The sequence below is a fragment of the Myotis daubentonii genome, chromosome 14 (assembly GCF_963259705.1).
Source record: "Myotis daubentonii chromosome 14, mMyoDau2.1, whole genome shotgun sequence".
NCBI lineage: Eukaryota > Metazoa > Chordata > Mammalia > Chiroptera > Vespertilionidae > Myotis > Myotis daubentonii.
In genome coordinates this window covers 46446924-46469046 of record NC_081853.1, presented here as the reverse complement: position 1 = coordinate 46469046, position 22123 = coordinate 46446924, and the positions used below count along the sequence as shown (strand labels likewise).

The 22123-nt window shown below is 35.6% G+C and overlaps 1 protein-coding gene and 1 long non-coding RNA gene across 2 annotated transcripts in view; one reads left to right on the top strand and one right to left on the bottom strand.

Annotated features, from left to right (window-relative positions):
- STT3B (STT3 oligosaccharyltransferase complex catalytic subunit B) overlaps positions 1-22123 on the bottom strand; it is an 82839-nt gene that overhangs the window by 13941 nt on the left and 46775 nt on the right. The window contains exons 4-10 of the mRNA XM_059664142.1: positions 20573-20638; positions 17965-18064; positions 8185-8283; positions 5812-5958; positions 4172-4220; positions 2719-2873; positions 362-573 (exon numbers count right to left, since the gene is read on the bottom strand). Of these exons, the coding sequence (XP_059520125.1) occupies positions 362-573; positions 2719-2873; positions 4172-4220; positions 5812-5958; positions 8185-8283; positions 17965-18064; positions 20573-20638 (828 nt within the window). The remainder of the gene's footprint in view (positions 1-361; positions 574-2718; positions 2874-4171; positions 4221-5811; positions 5959-8184; positions 8284-17964; positions 18065-20572; positions 20639-22123) is intronic.
- LOC132215635 (uncharacterized) overlaps positions 1-22123 on the top strand; it is a 52797-nt gene that overhangs the window by 1196 nt on the left and 29478 nt on the right. The gene's annotated exons all lie outside the window — the stretch shown is intronic.

Sequence of the window (22123 nt, the reverse complement as noted above, 5' to 3'; positions counted from 1 at the left end):
GTTTACACTGAACATGGACCTCAAAGATAAGCATTTGTGCACATGGTTTCAATGGGGTTTATAATGCTCAATGTTATGTAACTTAGTAGGCCACTACGTTTTTGCTCTCAAAAATAGAGGGATTTTAGATAAAACTTGACCAAAATGAAATGAGAATTCCTACTCTGGTTGCATTCTACTTTCTTATTCTTACCTAAAAGACCAAGCAGGATTCAAAGTTTTAGGCAAACAATAGAGACCAACTAGAAATGTCAGTTTGTCTAAATCCTATTTAATCACATTTCTTAATATTAATAGTTCTTACTGTGGTAGAAAAATAAAGCACATGAAAATTTTAAAGGCCTTACTTTAGATTCCCCACCTTATCATACAAATTTCCTGGGTTTCTTTTGTCATCCTCATCACTGCTGTCCTCCACAGGTGGGTTTTCCCTTTTCATGTCATCCCCCAAATAGTGCTCAAAAACATTAGAGAAGGCAATTGCAGACAGCATACAAACGACAGGAGTCAAAGTCAACATCAGCCGCACCATCACTCCAGCAAAGTAGACAGCGCTGATGGCATACAGAGCAACTGGAAAGACAAGCTCTCTTGTAACACTTCAGAAAAGAAAATGTTCGCAGGAGACTGAACTAAGTATTTTATACCACATTATAAACCAAATCTAAAAACAGACATCTCATAAAAGAGTTGTTTTTAAATTGATAATACCAACCAAATGATTTAATAGTCATATTTAGAAATTATAGCTAATGCTAACTAGACACTATATATCAACAATTTAGAGAAGTGTATCATGATTTAAAATTTAATTATAGTAATTATAGTTATGGGAGATGAGACAAATTCATTGTCAATATCATCACATATTAGAAAATCCATAGTTGATGGATGAAAACATATTTGAGGAATTATATTATTAGGCAGAGTAAGTTTATAGAATCAAATAAAGTCTGTGAAAAGCTAGTGCCAATATCTGGCATAAAGCTTGCTCTAAAGTAAAAACAGGATGAGGAGAATATAATTTATTAGCCCAAGGAGGAACTTGTTACTAGTAAGAGACTTTTTAAAAAATTCCAAAGTATTTTCCAAAAGCCAAAGCCTTCCACATAATGTGCTAACCATCAGGAAGGCTCTAGCATTTCAGGCTGAAGGCTATATAAATTCATAAAGTCAATGAGTGATTTGAGCTCCTATTCTCAAGTTAAGGTTAATTAAAATTTCATTTTCTCACTAAAAAATTATACCATGTTCATACTGTATATCTCAATAAATTTTACATATGTGCATACCTATGTAATTATCACCTATACTATGTAATAAATGGCTAATATGCAAATCGACCAAACGTTGGCAACCAGTCACTATGATGCGCATTGACCACAGGGGGCAGACGACCAATGCAGGAGCTGCCCCTGGTAGTCAGTGCGCTCCCATAGGGGGAGAGCTGCTCAGCCAGAAGCCCAGAGCCGAGCTTAAGGCTGGGGAGCCTCTCCTGCCTCCACGGCAGTGCTAAGGCTATGGGCCTAAGCCATAGGTCAGCCATCCCCCAAGGGCTCCTGGATCGCAAGAGGGCGCAGGCTGGGCTGAGGCATGCCTTCCCCCCCTGCACAAATTATTGTGCACTGGGCCTCTAGTATCAAAATATAGAGCTTCCTCAGAAGGATCCCCTCATACCTCTTCCCAGTCAATAACTGCTCTCCCCGCTCCCTGCCTATAAAAAAAAGTAATCACTATTTGGACTTTTAAAGCATTAATTTAATTTTCTTATTCTTGAACTTTATTTTTAAAATTATATAAAAATGTTCTTTTTTGTATTGGCTTTTTAGGTTAACCCATGCTATTATCCTTTTATTAATAGCTGTGTTGTTGCATTCCATTGTACGAATACATCGGAATTTCTTTTTCTATTCTACCGCTAATAACCTTTGGAATGTTTCTAATTAGGGGTTATTCTGAATAAAGTTGCATTATTAAACATGTCCTTTGTTGGACATACACACTCACTTCTCTTGGGATTAGGATTGCTGAGTCATGAGGTGGGCAATATGTTTAAGCTAAATCTTTTTTGAATGATGCAATATTATCATGGCCTTTTCCAGAGGGATTGGTCTACATAAACAAGAAGAATGAGTGTCATCCTTTGGTTAGAACTCACGCAGGTGTTTTATTTTCCTCCTACTTCATTCTGGAATAGTACCTTGAGTATCACTCATAGTCCAAGACGCATACTTGTATAAATTCAAGTCCCGGTACTGCAGATTATTTTTGGGTATGTTGCTTTTTTCAGTTTATTAGTTGAAAATTTACACAAATCTATCAGTGAAGAGGGTGTTTGCTTAAAGGTGATTCTTATTCCATTACAAAATGTACTTTGCACTGAAATTTCGATGATGGTCACCCCTGCAAACTTTTTTCTACTTAATCAGATCTTAGAAAATTAAATCAAGACTATACTGTAAGCAAAGTTATAATTTCCAATTCTTAGCCACAGACTATAATAACCTCCCAGAAAATGTAGTAAATTGAATGAAAATGTTATGTCCTAAATTAAAAGTTAATAAAATACATATAATAAATTCACTGGGTTTTTCGTGCTCAAAATTTATGCAAGAAATTTATCCTGACTATGCAGTCATGCAAAGAATAAAACTTTAAAGTGATGTCAATAATGAAAATAATTGTTCTAAAGCTAAGTATTTATTAAAAATTTCTTACCAAACACTCTTTCATCGTTGATATTTTTAATGCAGAACCATAGGCCTGCTGGGAAGGTACACACAAGAATATGTAGATCAAAGAAGAAAGACACCCAAGTCGTAGGTTGATGCTCAGACACTGATGCAATAATTGGAATATGTATTTTTGCATACCTGGAATTCAAAAAAGTTAATGCTTAATATTAAATAAAATCCTTTTTGATGGAAAAATTTTCTTTCACTGCAGATAAAATTTCTATCTTCTATCTCTTGTCACTCATAAGTATATTCCAACATAACCTGTTGTATTATAAATCTGGTCCACATTGATAAAACAAACTAATATGTCATCCCTAAAATTAGGAGAATTATCTAAGGCTAGTTATATTATAAAAGTGTTGGCTCTGACTTTTAATACAAAAATCTTTGCTCAAACAGGAATTTATTCTGCATTATAACTTAGCACCTCCTACATCTCACTACCTTTTAGACTTATTATTACTAGCAAAAATAAGATATCATATTGCTACAATACTTTTCTTAGCAAGGCAATGAGAGAAATAGAAAGGACAGGACAAATTATTCTTGAAATGCCCTGAGATTTCAAAGTAGTCCATTAAAGTTTAGAAAGTAAGAATAAATATTACTGACAAAAATTTATCTAATTATTGAAGATTTTCCTCAAACTCTTTGGGGTCCATTGGCTGATCTCTTCAATTATGTGTCCAAATGTTAGTTTCAGTTATTAGTATATATTTGCTTATGCCCTTTAATTAGACCTTCTGGTATCACATCAATGGGAAGGCCCATTCAATAAACTGTGATAGGTTTTTTATTGGGCCATTTAGGGAGTAACAAAGAAGATAGAACAGTGAAAACAGAGAAGACAGGTAAATTATAATCAAAGGATATTTTCTCATCCTCAGGAAAACAAAAACATCTTATTGAACTAGTTGTGTAATTTAAAATTAACTTCTAAACTATTTCATTTTATAATAGCACTCTTAAAAGCACACAAATATTCTGTAGTATATGTAATAAATTAAAATATCAAGAAACTTAGTATGGCATTAAAAAACATTAAAATTTTTTCTTCACATATACAGTATATGAGCCTTAATGATTAAAAAGTAAATACTAATAGATGGAAACTTTGAATACATTGGTAAAAATAAAAATCAATCATTAAAATTGCACAAATGTTATCTGAAATGTTTTGACCAAACTAAAATAAGGAGTTGTCCATGCAGAATCAAAATACATGTCATGCATATTATACTAAAGGTGCATTCCAAGTAGGTATTATAACAAAGAAAAAATACAAGGGATTCCAATCAACACTTACTAAACTAGTATAAGTTAGATACTTTTAAAATGTCACCCAAGACTGATGGTGATGCTGACAATAGAAGAACGGGGGGGGGGGGGGGGGATGGTATTTTAATGAGGGCAAATAACTTATCTGCACTTACCCAGTGTCCCACAAGGAGTAAAACCTGCCACTCCATGGTGCAATGTAACCTTAAAAGGAAAAATGTAGAGGCAATTAATCTGCCTTTTAAATTTGTTTTTGTTTGTTTTATTGGTTTTATATTTACTGATTATTATGGCTTAATTTAACCTAATACTTAAACTTTTCAGTTTTAATTTGTAGATGACAACATATTTCACAGGGCTGGCAGTCAGATAAAATGTTAGTGTGATCAAAGGAAAACAAATATCCATGGAGATTACATTTCCAGAGAAACACAAGTGGATAGATAAAATTGTAGGAAGTTTTCCAATTCTCTCATACACTTCAAATTGACTAGTAAAACAAAGCTAAGATAGTAAGAAAGCATTGGATAATATTTAAAAAGGAGGGTGGGTGGTGGTGTCTAAATTATCTATACTAATAAAAGGGTAATATGCTAATTACACCAGACATCTTCCAGACAAAGCCACGGTGGCAGGGGCCGAGGCAGAGGCGGTTAGGGGAGACCAGGCCGGCAGGGGAGGGCAGTTAGGGGCAATCAGGCAGGCAGGCAGAGAGGTTAGGGGCGATCAGGTCAGCAGGGGAACAGTTAGGGGGCAATGAGGCAGGCAGACAAAGTGGTTAGGGGTGACCAGGCAGGTGAGCGGTGAGGAGCCAGCGGTCCCAAATTGCGAGAAGGATGTCTGACTGCTGGTTTAGGCCCGATCCCAGGTGGACATCCCCCAAGGGGTCCCGGATTGGAGAGGGGGCAGGCTGAGCTGAAGGACCTCCCTCCCCTACTTCGTGCACAATTTTCGTGCACCGGGCCTCTAGTCTAATATAATATGCCCAATTTAGACGAATTATGAAAATGATTTTAATCATTCATGCCTTTTCCTGTGGTCAATTAATTCTTCATGATTTTATGAACTAGGCTGATACATTAATTTAACAGGTGGAATACCTTTAGAAAGAATTTGACTTGTTCTAGGGCAGTGATGGCGAACCTTTTGAGCTCGGCGTGTCAGCATTTTGAAAAACCCTAACTTAACTCTGGCGCAGTGTCACATATAGAAATATTTTGATACTTGCAACTAGAGTAAAACGAAGATTTATATTTTTGATATTTATTTTATATATTTAAATGCCATTTAACAAAGAAAAATCAACCAAAAAAATGAGTTCGCGTGTTACCTCTGACACGTGTGTCATAGGTTCGCCATCACTGTTCTAGGGACTAGTGAAGTTAGGGTCACAAAGTAACTCAGAATCCAGAAGCAGACTGAAACTGATTAGTAGATTGCTTAAAAGTAGGACAGAGAACATATGCACACAAGAGGGCAAGCATGCAGTAGGTTAACATTGGAAGCTTTGAATTTTATACAATTTGGGCCTATTCATGTATCAAGAGGATGCTTGAAAGTAGACTTATCAGATCTTGAAGCAGCAAAATTAAGATGCTGCTAAAACAATCACAATTTGTAGTGCTATGCAGATTTTAGAAACTTTGAATATTATTTTTATATTGTTTATTCAGAATGCAACCATAATAATATTTGACCCTCTAGGATAAATGGAATATGTACAAAATTTGTTAAGTAATTACTTTTTACAATAAATTAGAGACAAGTTTCACATCCTACAGATGATGACACCTACCTGTATAAGTCAAATAGATGACACTAAGGAACACAGCACCTGCAGCTACTGACACACCCAAAAAGAAAAGGGTCTGGAACTCTTGTTTTGTTAACCGGTCTCTCAGATATTGCAAGAAAGCATAAGCTTGCAGCAGTGCAAAGACACCTAAAGAAAAAGGTCATATAAAAGATTCTTAGAACACCTTGTACCATTCATAACAAAGACTAGCCATTTCATCTAACCACCATTTTCTTTGTCAAATGACAACCAAATAATACACCCCAAAAATTCTGCTACACATTTTTTAAAAAATCAGACTCCCCATACATGGACCAAGAAAGAAAAATCCCATTTCAACAACTAGAGCCTATTTTAGCACATTAAATTTCCTCCTTTTGCCCCTATTTTAGTGACATGTTTTCTAGGGGGGAAATAGAAATGTCATTTAAAATATTCCTAAGATTTACTGAAGGAAGAAATTACTTGGATCGGGTAAATCCTGATATGATATATAGTTATCATTTATAGCTAAGTGATTGTATGTGACCTTAATTACACACTTGTATAAAATTCTAAATTAGTATATATTAGAGTGAGTGCTAAGATAAAATTAAAGCAGTAACAGTGAAAAGTATTTATTGCTAAAATGTGCACAACACAATACAAACCACCAGGTGTAAAACGAAATAAAGACATGAGAACCCGAACCCTTCTGGGACATTATTTTTCTTTTAAAAAATTTATTCATAGGGGTTATTTTTTAAAGTTAATTTTAGAATGAGTGAATGTGTACTATCAATGATTTAGATTTTAAGAAATATAATAATGCATATGCATAGTCAATTGATTGTGAATCTATATAGACATTGCTATACACGATTGTACATGCAACACTGAATATTTCTCAAATTACTACTTGGTAATTTTATAACATCGCATTATAAATGTAAGTGAAACCATTTCACAGATTTGAAAGTGCTATATAATAATAAGTTGTGGGTTCTTAACTTTTTGGGTTTGTGTCCTCCCACCCCCAATTCTCACAGAGAATGTGATGATAAAAGCTATGGAACATCACCTCAGAAAGTTAAATATACTGAATTTATAAAATGTTACAAGTAAAATAAATACCCACAGCCTTCATATGGGCTTTCAACCATGTACCTCTCATTGAGAAGCTCTGATAAAGTTTTATTCACATATCCTCCATTTTTGTTAATTGTGACGACCGACCCAGGTTAATAATGGCAAAGAACTCTGCTTATGTGGAGGAGAATTATATAACTTTTTAATCAATATAAAAGCCATTAATTCCAGTTAGTAGATACAGATGAAATACTTTAGTAAGAGGTAATGAACATAAAAATGAAAAGTTCCATCTAAATTTGCTGAAATGGAAACTCTGGTATAATAACTCAGTGTACAAATACTGCTTAATATCTACACTAATCTACACTAATAAAAGAGAAAAATGGTAATTGGCGTACGACGATACCCTTTTCATTGGCTAATCAGGGCTATATGCAAATTAACTGCCAACTAAGATTGGCAGTTAACTGCCAACAAGATGGCGGTTAATTTGCATATGTAGGCACAATGCAAGGAGGCGAAAGGGAAAGCAGGAAGAAGCCCCCTGCCACTGACAGTGATTGGAAACCCAGGGGGGAGCTAAGAGCTGGGGGGCAGGGCAAAGGCGGCCCTGGGGCCGCCTTTGCCCTGCCCCCCAGCCATGATCGGAGAATCAGGTGCCTTTTCCGCCCTGGCCAGTGATAGCAGGAAGTAGGGGTGGAGCCAGCGATGGGAGCTGAGCACGGTCGAAGCTGGCAGTCCCAGGAGCTAGGGGCCCCTTGCCTGGGCCTAAAGCGGAGCCCACGATCACGGGGCCGCTGCAGCTGTGGGTCCCCGCTGCCCGGGCCGGATGCCTAGGCCAGAGGCGTCAGGCCTGGGCAAGGGGCTAATCCTGGGATTGGAGGGTGATGGGGGTCAACACCTGAGGGCTCCCAGTATGTGAGAGGGGGCAGGCTGGGTTGAGGACACTCCCCCCCCCCCCCCGCCCACACACACACCCAGTGCACGAATTTCGTGCACCGGGCCCCTAGTTATTTATATAAAACAAGTATCATTTAGTGCTTGCAAATAGCACCAATTGTGCAAAAAGAGATGTTTGCCTTTTCAAAACAGCAATGAAAGGGAAGACAGACACTTATGGGAACACAATAGCAGAATGTTTCAATAAAACTATGATATTTTCATTTTACAGTGATGTTTTAGAACCAATATAATGAAAATTAAAAACAAAGAAAAACAAAAAACCACTTTATTCTCTTGAAGGTTGGCTAGCCACACATTCACACATTCTTTAGAAGAAGGAAAATAAGTATTTTCTCATACCTGCAGCTGCCATGTGTTCACTTGTTCTGATTGGCTGGAATCCCACAAAGGGTATCTGCATGGATAATATTAAACCCACAATGTAGAAAGTGCTATATGCTAAGAAGACAAAATGGGAAACAAGATAATTTATCACTATCATAAGTACTTCAAACATAAATGGATAAATAACTCATTTCCTTTTAGCAAAGTTTTAACTGAACTTATCTTAAGAACAGAATCTTGAAGTGACTTCTAACTGATGGTTAATCATACATTATAAATCATAAAAATGCTTTCTGCCATTTAAAAATTATTGTTTTAAGTACTTTATTTCTGCAAACTATAATTTAGAACAGGTTAGGAGATAACTGGTGCTGCTTTCTTCTCCCCCAAATGGAATAAAACTTTTTTCAATCTATCATTAATAATCACTGACACAACCCAAGAAGCTACATTAATACATAAAACATTCCTATTGTCATTAATCCAAAGTATGCATGACCTAGTGAATACTTATCATCATCGTCGTATAAATAGTTGTTGGCATTATCTCAAAAAGCTCAAGTATTTCACAACTTTTAAAAAAGATCCTCATCCAACGATATGTTTTTAATTAATTTTTAGAGAGAGAAATATGGATGTGAAAGAGATGTATCAGTTGCCTCCCGTATGCACCCTGACCAGAGATGGAACCTGCAACCGAGGTATCAAACCTAACTGGGAATCAAACCCACAACCTTTTCGTTTATGGGAGGACACTCCAACCAACCGAAATCCACCTGGCCAGGGATCAGGCCTTTTCTATAGTCTCCTATTACTCTTTGTATAGTACTTAAAAGTAAAAGAAAAAAAAAAGTCTGTCCACCAAGTTTTCTGTAATTAAAGAAGAAAAGGGCTTTGTACATAGAAAGTCCAGCCATCCAACAGACTAATAACTGAATTAGGGTCTAATGAAGGAAATTTGTTTGCTTTTGGCATTGAGTATATTTAATATTCTTGGCTTATATCAACCTAAAAGTATAGAAAAATTTGGGAGGGGATACAATTTGTGTAATAGACTTGTTTTGCATTTAGGCGTTCACAGACCACTTTTAGGTAAGTTGATTACAGAGAAAGTTACTATTTGAAATCACTGCAATAAAATATTTAGAAATGAAAATGAAACCCATCTGAATTAAATTAATGTGAAATTTATTCCATTTATAAAGCTTATGTCATTTTACGAAGTACAGTCAATACCTAGTTGTTGGCAAATACAGTACTCTACTAGGAAAAAACACCTGGGGGTATATTTAGGAAGAGAACTGTTATAGCATACGTATCAGTATACTATACACATATAGCACAGCACACAACACATACTTTCCTTCACGCAACTTACTTAAAGTTTATCTGCTTAAAAAAATCCCCATCTATAGAAAGTAAATTATGGGCTCATGATTCAAATGTCAAGTTGCCTCCCAACTTGTGTTAGGAAAAGGATAAGAAGCTCAAGTAAATTTAATAGAAAGGACCAATGGATGTGAATAAAGTTTCCGATGATCTCAAGCTAATGGAGAACTGGTTTTCTAGGAGACTGTAGAAATAATCCACCCAATAATATATTTTTCAGATATATTAATGTTGGAATGGAATTACCCTCAATGAGGTACTCGAACACAAATGCAATAAAAGTAACCAAGAATTTCTATGTCACAAGATTTGAACTTTCAGCCTATTTGGTTGATGAGTTTTCTAATATCAATGTTTGTTTTACAAATTAGTCTTTTATAGATGTCCTGACAGGGAGTCAGAGGCAAAATCAGGAAGAAAAAAAAATGAGCACAAGGCCATTATTTGTTCTTGAACAACTACTTAACAACAGAAGTTTCAATTTCCTCACTATAGAATGAGGGGTTTTAACAAGAAAATCTGTTGATTACCCCTAACAATAACCTACGATTCTATGATCAACAGGCCTTTTAAAAACCTAGAGCTGAGAAATCAAACCCTAGACAAATACTGAACACACAAAATCACAACTAGAAAAGCTAGGCTTGAAAAACCTTATGCCATTTGTGTGTTTTAATTATACTTTAAGCCCACTTATATCCAAACACCACAATCACCTCTGAGGCTTGATTTCTCTTTTTTATAAACATAAATGAGCACTAAATATTATAACTGTCATAAAATTTGGATTAAATATGATAAATGGCACATGTTGAATAAAAAAAACTTTTTAAAAAGTTGAGGTGAAATACATAATCATTTTAAAGTGATCAATTCAAGTGCATTTAGTACATCCTCAATGTTGTGCAACTACCACCTCTTTGTAGTCACAAAGCATTTCCTCACCCCAAAAAGAAAACCTCATATTCATTAGGCAGTTGCTCCTCATTCTCCCTAGCCCAGGCCAGCCCAAGGCTTGTTCTTAAATGCAAAGATAATGCTTTTTGTTATTGTTGTTTAAAATGTGAAAGCCTCTAGTCCAGTGGTTCTCAACCTTCTGGCACTTTAAATACAGTTCCTCATGTTGAGACCCAACCATAAAATTACTTAGGTTGCTACTTCATAACTGTAGTGTTGCTACTGTTATGAATCGTAATATAAATATCTGATATGCAGGATGGTCTTAGGCAACCCCTGTGAAAGGGTCGTTCGACCGCCACAGGGGTCGCGACCCACAGGTTGAGAACCTCTGCTCTAGTTCATTTACTTCCAAGTCACATTTTCCAGAAATAATCACTAAACGGTATAGTGGGCACACAAACATGTTCATATTATCTCTCTTCAAATGGAAGTATACTGTACTTGGCAGTGTAAAAATTTCAGCAATCACTTGCTTAGAAACTACTGATGAAGTTTCCTCAAGGATTTGCTCAAGTTCATTTCCAGGCATATTCAAAAAAGAAAAAAATAAGCCTGGTAACATTCTCAATTAGTGGTTTTATGCAACTCCGCAGACATTTATTGTTACTAGTAAGGAAGAAAACACTTCATATAGAGCAGATGAACTAGGGTTCAAGTTAATACTAAGAGTGATGGAGATGAGTTCAAGAAAAAGAATTCAATGTCTGCAAACAAAAACATGTTTTTACCTAGGCTTTGTACAATAGCATTTAACAGTGGGTTCAAAAATAGCCTCTATAATTCATTCAAATATTAACCTTATGTCCATTATGGTCAAGACAGTCTAGAATGACAAAATCCTATTAAGATCAATCCCATCCTCTAAGAGATATCTAATTGAGAAAATCAGATGTACACAAATAACCACATACAGTGAAGGAAGTACATGTGAGATTGGTGAAAAAAAACCCGGCCCTATAAAAACTTGAATGAAGGCGATATCACATTTTCAGCAACACCACCACCATTTCTGCCACTGTTTTCAGAAGACCTCAACAACACATCCCATAGCAATAGTAATCACTCCCCACCCAATCTGTCCTACAAATTCTATAGAAAACTTAACCAAGCTACTATCCCCATATATTATAACTTTCTATCTACCCATGTTAACGGACTTTTCTTACCCTTTAAACCAGAAGAATAAAGTTTTCCATCAAAGTAGTGAGTTCTATGGAAAAGTACAACACCAGTAATGTTGTAAATCACTTATTACATCATGAAAATGTTACCACACTGCCATCCTGTGGAAGCACTTGCATTCACTACTGAAGATCATACTTCTAATGTTAGAGGAATTCCAGAAAAAAATACCATTAAAAAGTTATATACACAGTCTATTATTATTTTTAACAACAACAAAACAAAACCCAAAAACCCCTCTTTGATTTGGGACAAATAGTAATCTTCTAAACAGAGCCAAAATATCTTTTGCTCTTAAAGTACTCTTTTAATACAAGGGTATGGGGTGAGATCAGATTGATACAGAAAAAAAAATAAATAAATAAACCATTGCCCTTGACTTAAAATACACAATTGAGTTGTTCTATAAGATAAAAGGCACTGAAAGGCCTAATTCAAATTCCTTTGAAATTTTAAGTTTTCAAGAAGCTCCTGATATTCCCCAAACTAACATGTATCTTCTCTGTGACAAAGCATTAGCTTGTGATGGCTAATACAGCCCTTCTGGCTGTTCCTGAATTACATCCTTTTACAACAAATCAATAACCTAATAAGTAAAATATTTCTCCCAGTTGTGAGTCACTCTAACAAATTAATCGAAACCAAGGAGGGGGCTATGAGAACTTCTAATCTATTGCCATTTTGTCAGAAGTCCAGGTGATAACTTGAACTTGAGATTGGCTTCAGAAGGTGAGGCAGTTCTATGGGGCTGAGCTCTTAACCCATGGCACCTAATGATATCTATGGGTAGATGGTGTCAGAATTGAGCTGAATGGTATGACACCCAGCTCGTGTCAGAGAATTATTTATAACACAAAGCACTATTTAAGTGTTTGTCTCTGTTGATGGTAAAGTTATGAAGGAATAGCCAGACAAGACAGAAAGAGTTCCTTCCAGAGGCTGAAAGAGGTAAAGACTTGGGGGATAAAATCTCTAGTGAACCAATTTGCATGAATTTCCTCAAAAATAATATGGTAGAATTAGACAAACTAAATTCTAGCACTTCCCATTTTTATATCCTAGAATTTTTACATGCAATTTTTAAAGTTTGTTGTTGTGTAAGTTAATCTAGCATTAAATATGTTTTGCTTATAGCTGCCAAGTATAAATATGATCCCTAAAGTTTATGGCTTTACTTCCAATTCACTCAATACTAGGATTTTCTTTATTCACAAGCTATACAATCTTAGACTAATTTGTGCAAAATTAACACTTTACTCTTTCAATGATGGTTCCTAGCAAATGTTACCATAAAAATATCTTTTAGGTATAATATGAAAAGTGATTTAAAAAAAAATATATTTTATTTGATTTCAGAGGAGAGGAGAGGGAGAGAAACATCAATGATGAGAGAGAATATTTGATCACCTGCCTCCTGCACAAGCCCCACTGGGGATCAATCCCACAACTCAGGCATGCATCCTGACTGGGAATCGAGCCGTGACCTCCCAATTCATAGGTAGACGCTCAACCACTGAGCTACCACACCTGGGCTAAAATGTGATTTTTTCACTCTCCTTACTCAAATTAACTCACTAGAGAAAACATGGACAATAACATAAACAAACTGCTTCGGTAACATTTACAAACCATTTATCAATACGAGAAACTAATTTCTTCCTTCTTAAATTATCATTCTAATTTAGTTAATGAGACACATTAACCATAAGAAGAAAAATTCATATTTTGATAAATGAAAAAGGTCTAATTCATTCTGAATACATGCTCATTGTAGAAAATTTAGAAAGAGAAAAATGTGAAGAAAATCACTAGTAATCCTTGCTATGTTTTTTTGTTAACATTTTTCTGTATCATTATATACTAAAACAGATTGTATTTAATGGCACCATAATATTTCATGATATGACAACACTACAATTTAAGTGTAATTTATAAATTATAATTTTCCTATTGGACATTTAAGCTATTTTCACAATTATACATAACACCACAGTGATCATCCTAAATGACTTCGTATCTTTAATAATATATTCTTATGACATAAAGTGTGATAAACCTTTATCAAATTTGAAAGGTTAAAGTCATTTTACATTCCATCAGTGTTATGTGATACCTGTAAAACCAGTCTTTCTATAAATGCAAAATAAGGCCTGGGTATTCTTCCTTTGTGTGAAAATATCAGAATCCTATTTGTAACATAATTTTGTAAAATCTATTCCCAACTCAACAAGTCCAAACTATATCTTCACAAAATAATTTAATTTTATAATCACACCCCAATTTCATCAAGTAGATAGGCTTCTTACCGCCTTATATCTCAACTTTCTTTACACCCTGGCTTCCCACTCCTACCTTACACATTCACATTACCTCCCATGCTCCTCCTTTTCCACATGAACAAATTAACAGTTTTCCTTGGCTTAATAACTGATCTAAAGACACATGCAAAAAAACTTACTCAAAGGGAAACTATATTTTTCTGTAATCAAAATAGAGGCCTGGTGCACAAAAATTTGTGCGCTTGAGGGGGGGCCCTCAGCCCGGCCTGCGCCCATTTGCAGTCCAGGACCCCTTGGAGGATGTCCACCTGTCAACTTAGGCCCACTCCCCGGGGGATCAGGCCTAAGCTTGCAGTCAGACATCCTTCTGGCAGTCACAGAGCCCTTGGGGGATGTCCAACTAAAGGCTTAGGCCCCCAGGGGAGCAGTGATGAGGAAGCTGGGGTGACAGAGGAGCCATGCTGTCCCGCCCCGCTGCCCTGGGTCGGGTCGCACACGGGATGCCCGCCTCCCCGGGTCGCAGATAGCAGGCCCAGATGGTGGCAGGGCAGGTGGGATGGAGCTGTCCCGCCCTGCCTGCAGTATGCAAATTAGCTGCCATCTTTGTTGGCAGTTAATTTGCATATCACGCTGATTAGCCCATGGGAGGCATAGCAAAGGTACAGTCAATTACCATGTTTGTCTATTATTATACCAAATAATTCATTTTTACTTCACTTAATTTGATACTTAGAACCCAAACTTTTGGTTAATATAATTATGAGTTTGCCATCTAGCAATCCTTTTTTATCTAAACATTTCTGCTCATGAGGAGGAATAACTACAGACAAAGGATGTTGTGTGTTAAAAATCAGAGAACAAACTATATAGAAACACTTGGTAATGCTTCCATATTTTTCAGGACCATCAAGTTAGGTTAAATTTAACTTAAATCCTGATATATTCAGGATAAAGGAAGAGAAACATTTGTTCTATGCCAGTGGTCGGCAAACCGCGGCTTGCGAGCCACATGCGGCTCTTTGGCCCCTTCAGTGTGGCTCTTCCACAAATACCACGTGCGGGTGCACAGTACAGTGTGATTGAAACTTCGTGGCCCATGCGCAGAAGTTGGTTTTTGGGCTGGGCAAGTCTATTTTGAAGAAGTGGCATTAGAAGAAGCGGGGGGTATCTGTCGGTCAGGCGACGGGAGACACACCGCGGGGGAGGCTCCAAATATCAACAGTACTTAAACTATATAGGTAGGTTAATAACAATGTACCTACCTATATAGTTTAAGTTTAAAAAATTTGGCTCTCAAAAGAAATTTCAATCGTTGTACTGTTGATATTTGGCTCTGTTGACTAATGAGTTTGCCCAACACTGTTCTATGCCATCACTTTCTACCCATTTAAAGATAAGCTCTATGGAAGAGCATTAAAAAAAACCTAAAATACTCTTATTTACGTGAGTGGAGTAAGAGAGAGAAGAAACGAGGTTGGGGTAGAGAATTTGAACACTATGAAATTATCTGAGACATTTACTAACCTAACTTTATACACATATCTAACATCCCTAAACCATTTTCTCTTCCCTCTGAAAAGAAGAAAAACTCTCAAGAGCCAACCAAAGCAAAATTAACAGCATGCTTTCTAACTCACCATATAAAGGTTTCATCTCAATTCTCATGCTAGATCTTAGTGCTAACACTCCAGGGGAGTTGAACACTGATCATGTTTTAAACTTTTATTATGTAGACCTTCCCGTTTGACCTCTTTAACAATGTTCCTTATTTGGCTACCTTTGACTTCTCCTTTGGCTCTTCCCCTCTTCCTAATTCATTGGCATTTCACAGAAGTCTATCCCTCAATCTTCTCTCCACTGTATTCCCTCTATAATTTTCAGGACCCCAAAATTTCTTAATTAAACATACCCTAACCTTAACCCTCCCTATAACCAACCATTTAACCTAAAAACTTTTTTTCCTTCTGTAGTTCTAATAAAAAGCTGAAAAGTACAGTTTAATCTACTATTCTCTTTTCTAGATCCCAATAACTAGTTATGATGTTTTCAGGGCAGAGAGACCTAACAGGTCGATGTATTTCAACTGTAAGGTATTTATTTATATACTAGGCACATAGTTATAGTGATTTTTAGCATTATGGGCTGTGGAGACAAAATTCTAAGTTCCACTACTAGCTACAAAATCTTCAGCAAATTATGGTGTCTTGTTTCCTTGTCTGTAAAATGAAGATAGTAACAATGCCTACCCACACAGTGTGTTTATGAAGATTAATGAGTTAAATACATGTAAAGAACTTAGGAAAGTTGTGATGAATAATAAGAACTAGACATATTAACACATTGCGTACCGCATAGAAATCTCTAAGACATACGCCAGGGACCACATGTTTTTGGGCAAACTGCACGTTATTTAAATCATCATAATGCACTTTAGGTGTTGTTTTTCAATAATTATAACATTTTTATTTACAAAAACAATTAAACAATTAAAGTTCCTAGTACTTTTTTAACGTATGGTACTGTGTAAAACATTTTCCTCTATGAAGAGGGACCAAACAAAATTTACATAAGTATCTAGATTCGCTCCTTTTTCCATGGGCATGAAATACAAGAACATTCGTGAGCGGTTCTTAACAGATGGCACGCGAAACACGAGAAAACTCCTGAGTGGTATGAAATGTGTTAATTATGCTAGTGGTAACTGTTATAAGGTACACTGAAATGGCTATAAATATACTAAAATTGTTTATAATTGATATAATGAATACTCAATAAAATTCACCCTTTTAAAATATACCATTGGTTTTAATATATTCACAAAGTTGTATACTATCACCACTACCTATTTCCAGAACATGTCCTCATCTCATACCCATTCAGTCATTTCTCCACTCTCTAAACCCCCTGGCAACCACTAAATCTACTTTCTCTCTCTGGATTTGCCTATTCTGGACCTAGTAGTGGAATTGCTGGATCATATGATAACTGTGATTAAGTTTTTGAGGAACTGCCAAACTACTATGGTTTTTAATCATGCTAATGAGCTTTTATATCTTTGTGTTACTGTTTTCCAAAAATATTATTATAATGAAATTGTATTATTTTACTGAGATATTGGTTTTTGATCACAACTTCTCTCTGATTAATTCAACCCATAAGAATTTTCTGTCTATATTACAGAAAATGAACTCTAAGACTTGAGACACCATCAATCTCTAAGCATCTAATTCAAGAACGTTTTAAAAACTGTAGACTAAATGAAGTTATGCCATGGTTTGAATGTTTATGCCCCAACCCCCAGATTCTTATACTGAAAACCTAATGCCCAAGGTGATGGCATTAGAAGGTGGGAGATGATTATGTCAGGAAGGCTCCAGGGATTTAGTGCCCTTTTGATAGAAGCTCCAAGAGTTAGCACATCCCTTTCACCATGGGAGGGCAAAGGAAAGCTATGTACCAGGAAGAGGGCCCTCCCAAGAACATGACCTCTGGTGCCTCAATCTTGGACCCTCCAGCCAGATTGTGAAAAGTAAATTCTTGTTGTTTACAAGCTACCTAGTCTGTGGTATTTTTTATGGCAGCCCAAATGAACTAAGTCTGCTGAATATTACACAGAAAGGGCTTTTAAAAGTTTAAACTGTTTACTTTGAGGATGCTCAATCTTTTCTAGTGAGTAAGCTGGATTTGAATAATATGTTTATGTGGATGATTTTCATGACAGAAATGCTCATTCCCCCAATTTTAGAAAAATGACTGACAAATATTAAATCTAGACTAATTTCTATAAAAGCTCATCAAGAAGTTGGTAACAACACACTTAGGTAAAATGCCTAGCCCTCATTATAAATACAAAAAGCAAAATGAATATAAAATTATTTTACCTTCTCATTGCTAATAGTGGCCTAAGAGAAAGTCTGTGTAATGAAAATATTGTATATGAAACACCTTTTAAAAGCAGAAAGATTTCAAAAGTCAAATCACTTACCTATGTAGACTCTTTTGCTGTATCTCTGCATCAGTAATAACACAAATACATGCAGTGGAATAAGGTTGATAATAAACACATAACCACCCCAAGCAGAGACCTATGGGTAAATAAGTTAAATAATTTGTTTGCTTTTTTTAAATAGGTAAGTTTTGTCATGATAATCAAAGCATACAGTAAGCAAATATACTTAGCAATTTTGAGAGATGCTTAAAAATGGATTTATATAACCACAAATAACTTATTTCTCCTTTTATTGATAATAATTAAATAATACAATACTATAAATCCAAAATGCTTTCCTACATTCACTTGAGAAATGGTCAAATTAAATTTAATGAGAATGTTGAGAACATTAGAACTTATGAATTGAAAGTAAAAGGATTGTCATGAAATAAGGACTTTCAGGATATATAGATCATAAACATTTAAAGGAAAAAAGCCCATTTACTTCCCCCATTTTTGCGTGATAAATATATTCAAGAAACTTTACGGAGAATATAAACAGGACTGTTAGCAGAAGTCAACAACTCAACTAAAGGGAATACTAAAATGATCTGGATATGCTTTGAATCCTCAAAATAAAGGTGCTGCCTAGGGTATAAATTATTTCCTATACAAATCAAGATACCATTTTAATGTTTAGCCTATATCACAAAATTAGAATAATTCTATTTAATCGGAATAACTAAGTATGTTCTAGTGTAAATTTATAAAGATTCTAAAGATAATGTTTATTCTCAATCAATAGAATTAATTTTTAAGTACATTCAATAATAGAAAACAGGGTCTTATCAAGATAAAAGTTTTTGGATGTGCTCTAATAATTAAAAGTTTGAAAAAGCCATGTATAGCAATGGCTTATTGTCTTGAGAGATATATGTTAACATATACGTATTTTAACAATGCTGCTCTTGTCTACAATATTTCAGAACCACTTATAAGGAACCGTCTTCAGTTTATAATGCAAACAAGAACATCAGTTTATTGTTTTAGTCATATGCTACTGTTTTTTTCCCCAGCAAAAAGAATGTTACTCTGAGCACCTAACTGAAGGATTCCTGATTATTTCCAAAATTTAAGTCTTAACTTGAAAGAGGTTTACTATTACTGAGTATAATTACACAGAATGTGTCACAGGCTTTAACCACTTTAAAAGTGGTACAGATAATTTGGATACAAAAATCCTATGACATTTGTTTAAAAACAAAACAAAAAAGGTACCTAACTTAATCATTAATTTTCAGGCATAAAACTACTAAACATGCTGTGCTGTGAAAAAGACAGGAGAATGAAGAGGTAATACTGAACCTCAATCTTAAGTAATTTGTTGAAAAAAATATGTAGTTTACAGGTTAGCCTAGAGCAGCGGTTCTCAACCTATGGGTCACGACCCCTTTGGCGGTCAAATGACCCTTTCACAGGGGTCGCCTAAGACCATCCTGCATATCAGATATTTACATTATGATTCATAACAGTAGCAACATTACAGTTATGAAGTAGCAATGAAAATAATTTTATGGTTGGGTCAACATGAGGAACTGTATTTAAAGGGCCAGAAGGTTGAGAACCACTGGCCTAGAGGATGTCACCATTATTTAAGTTGAGTTGTATATTTAAAAAGAAAGATTTTTGTTTCATTTGCTGCAAATATTGTATTTGAGAGGTTGAGTATTAACCCTCACCACTAAAGCAAAAGTCCACATGTGTAGGGAGTGGTTATACGTTTAAGCCTCCAACTGACCTGTTGTCAAAGCCCCAAACAAGTCCCAGCTTAGAGGGCATAGCCCTCTTAGCATAATTGGGCTTGACCTTATGACGCTCCCTAGATTTTATCTGTGTAGCCAATGGGCTGAGGGAAATGGAGCAAGTGCTGTCAAAACAAGTGAAACTCGAAAGAACACTGTAACTATGGTGACCACTACAGTGTTGACCTCTGGCTATAAAACAAAGGCTCTGCTTGCTGTCCGGATCTCTCTCTGTGGCCTTAGCCAGGCACAGGAGATCCACCTAGACCAGTGGTTCTCAACCTTCCTAATGCCGTGACCCTTTAATACAGTTCCTCACGTTGTGGTGACCCCAAAACATAAAATTATTTTTGTTGCTACTTTATAACTGTAATTTTGCTACTGTTATGAATCATAATGTAAATATCTGATATGCAGGATGTATTTTCATTGTTACAAATTGAACGTAATTAAAGCATAGTGATTAATCACAAAAACAATATGTAATTATATATGTGTTTTCCGATGGTCTTATGCGACCCCTGTGAAAGGGTTGGGGTCACGACCCACAGGTTGAGAACCTCTGACCTAGACCCAGCTTATTCTCTTTGTCTTTTCTACATCCTTCGCTGCCCCCTCTCAGGCTCACCGAACCCTTGGCTGAGCTGGCACACCACACATATGGGCCCTGGGGATACGGGTAAGGGAAGAGAATGGGAGTAATGAAAGAGTATACATTAAACAAAATTAAGATCCTAAAGATTTCAGGAGAAACAAAGTGAAGAACTAGCCCCTGATAAAAAGAAAATGAAGAGGAGAAACTGGTCTAACTTCTAAAAAGATTTGTTAGACCTCATGTAGTTTCAAATATAGTATCTTACCATATAGAAATACGATAAGCAGCAGCACACTGTCCAAAAAACAGAACCAGTTTTTACAGATTTTACCTAAAAACAAACAAAAAAGCTGATGTAATAAATATGTTAATTAATGCTCCTGCTAAATAAAAAATGTTTAGTAAACATGTATTACAAAAAGCCAAAGTTATTTTTAAAATGTACTAAGGTTATTCAGATCCACTTAATATATGCATTTATAACACTCGGCAGCAGTCAGGCATTTTAAAAATTGCTTTGATTTTATTTCTAGCTATTTAGTTTTCAGTAAAAAAGAATTATCTTAAAGGAAATTATGTTTCCATTTGTTACATTTTTATATTAAAGTTATTAATATCAAATTGAGATTTTAACTAAAGAATAAAAGTATTCAGTAAATCTTCATTTCCATAGTTTATTTGCTTAACCTTAATATGTAACTTTGCATTTGGATGTGATCATTTTGGAAAATTTTTCATTATCTAGAAATTTTCAGATACTATAATCAATATCTTCAAGAAACTATTATACAGTGGGGCCTTGACTTACGAGTTTAATTCGTTTCGAGACCGAGCTCGTTAAGGAGCTCATTAAGGAGCTCTTAACTCAAATTACTCTATCAACTCAATGCAAAAAATCGGGGGAGAGACAGCTGGTATCTCAAAAAACTCGTTAGTGGGGACACTGGTAAGTCAAGGCCCCACTGTATTCCCAAAATAGTTTCTAAACAGCCTAATAATATAACAGTAAAATTCTCAATTACTCTGAATGGGGAAGATAACTTGCAGTAAACAAAGGCTCAAAAATTTGACCAATTTCCACCTAGTGACTTACCACCATTGATCTCTTCTAGCAACCACTCCCTGCCCCAGGCTTTCACCACCCTACTGTCTGTGTCCTTGAGTTATACATACTATATACATTCAAGTTCTTTGGTTGATCCCACCCATCCTCCCCCACGTTCCCTCTGAGATTCCACAGTCTATTCCATGCTTCTATGTCTCTGGATATATTTTGTAAGCAGAAAACGACATTTTAAAATTTCAGAAACACAAGGCTCTAAATACTCATGCCAAGAGCAAGGGGTCATTTTTTAAGATGAATCATGTGAATGTTCTAAAGAAACGAAGTCCCATTACAAGCAATTCTATATTAAAAGATTCATTGCCATGCCTGATAAGAAGTTCAATTTTAACATTATTTTTGAGAGCTCATTTAAAGGAATTCTTTACTTTTAAAATGGGCCTCTACTATACTACTACATTAAAGCAAAGAACAGGTACAATCAATCAGTAGAGCCTCCCATCCATGGTTTTGCTTTCTAAGGTTTCAATGACCTTAAGTCAACCACAGTATAACAATATAAAATGGGAAATTCCAGAAATAAACAATCCATAAGTTTTAAATTTAGTGTCATTCAGAATCGTGATGAAATCTTGTGCTGTCCCCTTTCGTCCTATCTAGATATGAATCATCCCTTTGTCCAGTGTCTCCACAACTGTATGCTACCTGCTCATTAGTCACTTAGTAGCCATCTTGGTTATCAGATCAACTGTC